At 38.7% G+C, this 7,938-nt stretch overlaps 1 protein-coding gene and 1 long non-coding RNA gene across 2 annotated transcripts; one reads left to right on the top strand and one right to left on the bottom strand.

Moving 5' to 3' along the window:
* Positions 1-48: 48 nt before the first annotated feature.
* LOC132200937 (uncharacterized) lies at positions 49-4,274 on the top strand. Its single transcript, XM_059626730.1, has 7 exons — positions 49-189; positions 2,455-2,666; positions 2,893-3,246; positions 3,302-3,466; positions 3,526-3,621; positions 3,676-3,889; positions 3,942-4,274. The coding sequence occupies exons 1-7, from the start codon at positions 61-63 to the stop codon at positions 3,987-3,989; spliced, it is 1,218 nt and encodes a 405-aa protein (XP_059482713.1). The 5' UTR covers positions 49-60; the 3' UTR covers positions 3,990-4,274.
* A 138-nt stretch (positions 4,275-4,412) lies between these two features.
* Positions 4,413-5,611, bottom strand: LOC132200811 (uncharacterized). The gene is made up of 3 exons (XR_009442198.1): positions 5,497-5,611; positions 5,074-5,422; positions 4,413-5,018 (listed from the first exon to the last, which is right to left on the bottom strand). It is a non-coding gene; the product is annotated as an uncharacterized LOC132200811 (long non-coding RNA).
* Positions 5,612-7,938: the final 2,327 nt, after the last annotated feature.

Raw genomic sequence — 7,938 nt, 5'->3', positions numbered from 1 at the left:
ATTGTGTCAAAACCTACTTTAGCCTGCAACCAAAATTTCTAGGTCGCGCCGAGTCGCTCCATGGCACCAGGCAGAGCAGCTGCTCAAGTTGATCTCAAGCCAGGACCACCAGCCGGCCGAGTGCGAAAAGTGACAAAGCCGCCCGTAGCCAAGGAACCTCCGGTGGCTCCTCATGAGTCGGGAACCACTGTAAGTTTGATTTTTACAAATCCTGCATATGATTTCAAAATACTCGTATGCATAAACTTGCTCAGCTCTTAAAGCTACATGAAAAGTTCAAGGGGACTACGTATTGCAATCTTGCCTCAGGTACACCTTGCACAGTGGGGAGCGGGGAGCTGAATTTTTACGGACTGATTTTTTGCTCCTTAACCGACGGAAGGTGTTTGCGCGTGAATGAAATGAACGGCCCGTTTTTGAACGTTCCAGAGATTGTTTGCCGTGCAGTCGGTGCTTGGGTACATACCACGCTGTGGTTCGCTCAGCATCAATAACGTCTGCTAACAACATAACTAATTTAAACTGCACTTTGTTTTCTCTTTTTTCTATTGATTCGCTCTTCTCGGGGACAACGTTGCCAGTGCTCCCCACGCGTTATTACCTAACAATAATAGTAGGTTGGATTTTAATATAAGCAAACCTGCAAAATTAAAAAAAATGGTTGATAAAGATTTAAAATATTAGTTTACGGTTATTAAAAAATCAAAAGTATTATGGGAATTATCCAAACTGCTGTAAAAATTTTCTGTTGAACAGAAGTTTACTGAAGGTTAGGATTTGGAAATAAATTGATCAGAAACAAAGCGGAAGAAATCACGCCGCCGGGCGGTGGTTGGCTGGAGAAAATTTCCATTCGTTTGTGTGCAAGTAGAAAAGCGTTTTAGATCCCAAAGCCAAATTTTTATCCTGCGGATTTCTACTTTTAATCCTGCAATCCCAGGAATAAAACGCGCGCTGCTGCCACTTGGATGTTGATCAAAAACCTTCTCCTGTTTATTCTTAATCACTCCAAAATCAATGAGGGCGATCCAAAAGCCTAACCTGACCCAGGCTAACTTGACTTAGCCCCGGGCTAACTTAGCCCACCAGCAAAATTTAATGACGGGTTAAATTAACCCGGGCCAGTTTAATTTAGCCTGGGTCAAGTTAGCCTTTTGGATCGCCCTCAATATTATTAAATTTTAAATAAATCGGTTCCTTATAAAAAAAACAAATTAAAAAATTTGATTTGAATAATCTAACTCATAAATACTTGAAGTTTGAATTTTAAAGTCAAAAGTTTATCATTTTGAGTATATTTTCATATTTAATTTCTTTTTAGTTTATAAACAGAAACTCTATTTTCGAACAATAAACACAATAGCATGAAATTAAAGCGAAAATCAACTTCTATAATCACGTCAATTAAAGGAAAATTTATTTAAGTTTGGATTTCTGCAAACCTGAGTGCTGTCGCGGCCGCGGTTCGCAGGGCCTTTAAACTAAATTATTTGCCTTGTGGTTTCCAGTTTCGCCAAACTAGTTTTTGAATAAAAAAAAGAATTTTTCATGATGGTGTGAATATTTGATGGCATTATGACACGGTAATGTGGTGCCATGTTTTTTTTTCTTGTGCTCGTTATCAAGCTCAGACTGGGCGATCAGGCCAGCCCCTGTTGAGCCGCTGCCCAATTTTACATTAGTCGTATGGAGTAAAGTAGACTGCGCCACCGAATCAATGATATCGCCTTATGAGCCGTGAAGTCCCAGTCCGGCCTTGCTTGTTATTCGCCTGATGAAAAAACTTAGTCTGGAGAGATGGTGCAAAAGAGAAAATATAAATGCCTGCAATAGTTGGAAGCAGGCAACCCGCTCACCGCGAGTGCCACGAGCGTTGCCTAGTTTTGCTTGCAAATGCAGGCAGGCACCTCAACTCGTAATCTATAGAAAATCTTTCTTGGATTACGTGCGATAAAAATCAAAAGTAGCTTAAAGTTTGAACGTGACGTATTATGACAGTGATGAAAAAACCTTAAATCTAATATTTCAAAATTTGGCGAGAAATACATTTAAAACCGATCCGAGTCATTCAACGTATCTATTGAATTCTATGTGATTTTAAACTGCTACCAAGTAATTATGTAAATTGTTTTTTCTATCACAAAGGTAATTTCTGCCCATAGCGGGATATATTATGTAACCACTAAAATGTAATAGTACACAATTATCTTCACTAAGCACACTTCAATTGAAGATTATTCCCAAAAATCAGTTCATCCTAGCATACCAAATATGCAATTCTAAAATATAGAAATCAGTATTTCATGTATTTACTAATATTCATATACTCAACAAGCAAGCGTTAACATACTTATAAGCAGCAATTAAAAAAGTTCAAGTCAATTTTTGCCATTTTGAACCTGTACTTGCACCTACAGTCAAGGTATTTATCAAGATTGACATTTTTCTGTTTAGGGTATTGAACGAAAGAGGAAGGTTGAAGAAGAGGACGATGTAAAATTGGTTGACTGCATTTACCACGCCAAGCACAAAAAGCTGAAAATTGACGTAGCGTCTGATGCTAGCGAAAAAGAGAAGACTGCCGCCAAGGAGATCATGAGGATCTTGGATAGCCTGCGTGACGAAAACCTGAAGGGAAGCCAAATTACTGACAAAGGGTTCAGAGGGTAAGTTGCTTTCCTCTATTTTAATTTTAAAGAGAGCATTTAAAACTTTTGGAAAAATCTTTTCAAATTGCCGTTTTTTAACGCAGTTTGTAAACTGTAACAGCTGAAAAACTGATTGGCGAATTTCAATTCCGTTCCACCTCTCCGCAAGGAAAACTATTATTATCGCTAAATATATAATTTAATGAATTTTTGTGATTCATGATATTAATTTTACTGGTTCTAGGTTCCCCAACAAACTCAACTTTTGCTATTCGAATGGACTGCTGCAACTTCTTTTCCTGGCACCCAAAATTTTGACTGGATTTCAGAAACTAGCAATCCATGAATTTCACTTGGACGTGGCAAGCAAGGCAGTCACTAAAGCAATCCAAGCAGTTTCTCGTGAAATTCAAAGAGGCACTGGTCGTGATCTGGAGGCTGCTGTTATGATGTTCCACACTGCCCTTGATGAACATTACGGGTTCCTCAAATCAAAACAACACGACAGTTGTGAACTTTTCACAAAACTGTACTTTGATTTGATTTTTTGCGGTGTTTTTGAATGTTGCGAACAAAGGTTGGCCCCCTATTGCGAAAAGTAAGAATCTTTTTAGGGTTTTTTTTTGCTTTAATGTCACATGCTTCAAAATTAGATGCAAAAAGTTCGACAAGTTCAAAATCAGTGTGAGTTGTCTAAGTATTCTCCAGCCAACAAACAATGCTTCCATTAGCCAAATGATGTCAGAATTTATGGACAATTCAAACATAAACTGCAGCTGCGGTGAACAAACTAGACAAGTTTATGTCAACAAGCCTGAGTAATTATTTTTTCTGATTCATTGAATTTTAAAGAATTATCTATTTTGCTTGTTTGTAGTTTTCTGTACCTTCAAATCAACCGAGTCGCTCCAAAGAAAGCAAAATGCACAAATCCGATTGATATCTCTAGAGAAATAGAAGTTGAATTGTTTTGGTTTGTATTACAAATACTTTAAAAAAAATACATATTACAATTTCTTACTTGCAGTCAAGACAGTAAAAGAATTGTTCGCAACGAGTATGGCATTGTTGGAATTCTGCGCCACCGAGGTGATGAAAAGCAAGGACACTACTTTTGCAACCTTAAGAACGCGAATCAGGAATGGTTCCGGGTCAGTGACAACATGATAGAACCAAGAACAGAGATGACACTGAGGCAGAAGGCGCGATCGGAAGTGTGCCTTGCTGTGTATAAATTAGAGGTACATATTTTAAAATAACTTAAGAGCACTTCATTTTTATAAAATAATCAAGGGCACGAAAGAGGCTCCATTGGAGGACAATGATGACTCTCGGGTTTGAGGCGAATGCAGATGGAGCAGCGTTTTCCAAACTGAGAGTACCTTGGCTTTAAGACTCGATTGCAGGTGTGGGGCCTGTGTAAAAATTTGTTTAGCCCCCTCCCCCGTCCAAAAAAATGTTTAGCTTATTTGAAAATTTTGGCATTTTTTTTTTAATTTTTCTTTAATTTTTCCTTGTCTATTTTTGATAATAATTTTTCAGTAAATATTTCTTCATAAATATAAAGATGAATATCAGCTTTTTTAAGTATGTAACTTATTAATTTTTTTTCACTTGTGTTTATAGGTAAAGAAAAATGAAAATAAATTATTTAAGCTTCATCAATATTTTAACAGTTAAAAAAGTTTCAACTCTGAACATCCAGCTCAGAATAATTTCTGCACGCAAAAGTACTATTCTTTTTTAATATATTTTATTGTGCATACAAGTATACAAGGGAAATAAGACGTTTTGACCACCACGACTACATATTTTTTGTCTCCCCATAACAAACATTGGTTACATCCCACTTGCCTGAAAAACTTAAATGTTTTTTTTCTGAACTCAAAATTTTTATGAACTTGAAATTTTTCTGAAGAAAATGTGCAAATTATTTGACAGAAAAATGTTAATTTTCTGACAGAAATAATCCGAATTCTGATTATTTGTCCGAGGCAAAAAAAAATATTTAATTGAAAAAATCACTCAGAAAACTTTAAATTTTTTATATACCGGGAAACAACCAAGGGGACAGAATATTTTCCTCTCTCGCACTCTATCGTTGGCGCGCTATATCGAGGATCAACAAACACTTCCTCTCAGCTTTCACGCGCTGACTCTCTAGCCCGAGTGGACTTGGTAAAATTTACAAGCGTTTTAACTTTAAAATATTTTTAAAGAAAAACTTGAAAAATGTTTCTGAACGATATGAACTTTTATGAACTAGAAATTTTTCTGAGAAAAAACCGGGTCGGAGGACAGGGGAAGACGACGAGGCTGGGCTGAGATCTTGAGCAGTTGTTGTCTCCGTGGGACAGGGCCCCAGAAGGTCTGGAAATAATCGTGGGGTAAGTGTGATGTATTAACAATGGGATTTGTTGCTAACTTATTTGGTATATAATATTGGGAATAAAAGGGGTCAACAATATGTAAGGGTTAAAATGGGACGTCTTCAGGCGGAGCTCGTCGATGTCCCGTGTATCGTGGCTCAGGTTCTGCCCTTCGAGGCGTTGAGGCTGTCCTTGCCCATCTCGCCGAAGGCCAGACTTCCCCCCTGAGCGAAGTGACGAGACAGGGTCGCCTTGCAGGGGCCTGGAAGGAAGTTGACGGTCTGGTCGGGTGAGACAAGTAGCTCAGCAAGTCGGCTCTCCACTGGCTGGCCGAGCGACCAGGAGGTGATTTGAGGGTGTGTCGGCCGGTCGCGGGACAACGGGTCGAACTGCTGCGGTCATCTCCTGCGGTCATCATGGGAACAAAGATGCGATTTTAAGTTCCTCCGTCAACTGGTCAGTGTCAGTGTTGAGCCTACCTCTCTCATGTATATGGTGTGTTGTGTGAGTGAGCATCCTGGCCAGTTGGCAGAGGGCCTTTTTATAGTCCCTGGTACACCCACCTTCCCCATGTCTTTTAAATGGGAAGGTTCTAGAGGAACCTCCCACCCAAAAGGCATCTCAGAATTTGTGAGTGATTTGTTAAGAAATGCACTCAAAAATTCACAGAATTACAAAAAGAAATTCCCAGACTAAAAATAACAATTTCCCATCAGCAAAATAAAATATAAAATTTAATTATCCCTTTAAATATTAATTCAACAGAATTCAATAAACAATTTTTTAAAAAGGAACTTAAAAAAGAAATAAAACTATCTATATTACTTGTACAGAATGTAACTTGAATTTAAATTATTAATTTCATACCAGGACACTGCGCTTGGATTTGTTATTTGCATGCTCTCGGAACCGTTCAGATATTAAGGACCGTTGCTCTTGGAATCGCTCGGAAAAACTTTTGTTCAAAGTGGGGAGACCGGTGGAGACGGCTGGCGTTTGAGTCTCTCTGCATAATATATTTAATATTCTTGACTTGAAATAATTCCTGGTTTGAATAAAGTTGTAAAATATACAGATCACTGGACAAATTTTATCAAGAATTTTGAAGGGTAATTAAATGAAATCAAAAGGCGTGTAAAAGGCTCGATGAAGAAGTTAAGAAATAGGGTTTTTAAACCACTGTTAGGTTAATATACAGAGCGGAAGTCCTTGTGCCTGCAGGCGCCAAACGGTCATCCAAGTGTACCTGATTGGCCCACAGGTTGATCCCTCCTCCCTTGAAAAGGGCAATACCGGGATCAACTATTTCTGTCTCGCGACTTTCCAGTGCTCATAATGTGTCTGGAACAGTGTACCGGCGAGTTACGAGGCTGTCGAACATATCGGACATCCTCTCCGAGTCGCAGACGAAATTTTGTTCTGTCACATACTATGGTGAGTTGATATTTTTATGCTACTTCACTGGTGGGGTTGCAGAAAAGTACTTTAAATTTTTGAAAAAAATTTTAATTTTTTTTAGAATTATAAAAAAATTATTAATAAATTATAAATAATTAATAAAATATTTTAAAATAAAAATAATTATAGTAAAAATATGTATCACTAAAATAAATTATATTTGAGGATAAAGTTTTAATTCTTGCGTTATATGACGTTATTAGGCGGTCGTTCCGATCGGGAATTGCGCACTGCCGCCAGAACTGGTAAATCCTTATGAGTTCTCATAGATGGGTGCGCTCAACAATTTTGCGCTCGCGCTCGCGCTCACTGGCAACAGTGCACTCGCGCTCAAATTTTTGAAAATGTTGCGCTCGCGCTCTGCGCTCGCACTCTAATTTTTAAAAAGTCTTGCGCTCACGCTTTGCGCTCAAAAATATTTTTACCCGAGGAAAAAGTGCGACTTTTTAGAACACATTTTAATATAAAACAAACCATCGGCAATTAAAATGATAAAGTTGAAGTTAAATTACCAAAATTGGGATCAGTTTTGAAGATTTTTGGTATAAAATCTCTGTTTTTCGTTAGAATTTTTAATCAAATTTGGGAATTTTTGCTTATGGTTTGAGCGCAAATGAGCGCTGCGCTCAGCGACCAATGCGCTCGCGCTCTCGCTCACGATTTTGAAAATCGTGCGATCGCGCTCGCGCTCAGAGCGCGAGCGCAGAGTGCAGAGCGGAGAGCGCGCTCTGCCCAACTATGTGAGTTCTACGCAGCGGACAGCTCAAATGGGGAGATGGAGAGCCACAGCTCTCTACTCCCACGCTCCAGATCTATTTGCCTCGATAATTTTGCAATTCGCGTCTTGAGATATAGTAGAAAGAACTACACAATCCCTATTTTATTTGCGTCCGCGAGGCCTTCCAACGCTACTGTTGAGAATCTCACTATCACTGCCGCTTTCCGCACAAGAAGCGACACGGCCTCAGGCTTACAACCCTCAAGAGGGAGCCCTGGAGACCTTCTCAGAGGACACCGCTCTCGTGGCTGTTCCCACACGAGTTTTTCCACGCTCCTGAAAACTGTTCAGGTGAAAATGAGACTGCTTCAGTGGCAGCCTTGATCTCTCCCCGAGGAATTGGCGTGGGCTGTATAAGGGTGGAAAGAATTACATATAAGGTAAATACTTTCTCTTTATTTTTCTACTTTCCTTAAAAAATATAAAGACAATAATTATCAAAAATGATTTAGTTATTTTTTTTTATCACAAAAATAAAAATGTTTTATGTGCATAAATTATATTTTACGTAAAATTGGCGCTAAAATATATTTGTTATTGAGTTCACAGCACACACCTTTACAAGATGTGTCAAATTCTCATGACATGACCTCGACTCTTCAAAATCCAAACTCTCGGAGGACCCTCCGAGCGTCTCATCGGCTGTTTCAGAGCTCTCGGTGGTTCATAAAAGCCTCGAAGAAAA

The sequence above is a fragment of the Neocloeon triangulifer genome, unplaced genomic scaffold (genome assembly GCF_031216515.1).
Source record: "Neocloeon triangulifer isolate White Clay Creek 2 clone unplaced genomic scaffold, ASM3121651v1 ptg000014l, whole genome shotgun sequence".
In the NCBI taxonomy this organism is placed as follows: domain Eukaryota; kingdom Metazoa; phylum Arthropoda; class Insecta; order Ephemeroptera; family Baetidae; genus Neocloeon; species Neocloeon triangulifer.
Note: the sequence above shows the minus strand (reverse complement) of the source record. Positions and strands in the feature narration are given on the sequence as shown.

What these genes read in the sequence shown, in the direction of transcription:
- LOC132200937 (XM_059626730.1), top strand. Translation starts at nt 61, where the DNA reads ATGGCACCAGGCAGAGCAGCTGCTCAAGTTGATCTCAAGCCAGGACCA. An exon ending in CTCATGAGTCGGGAACCACT is followed by an intron (nt 190 to 2,454) that starts GTAAGTTTGATT and finishes TTTTCTGTTTAG; the next exon opens with GGTATTGAACGAAAGAGGAA. An exon ending in TTGGCCCCCTATTGCGAAAA is followed by an intron (nt 3,247 to 3,301) that starts GTAAGAATCTTT and finishes CTTCAAAATTAG; the next exon opens with ATGCAAAAAGTTCGACAAGT.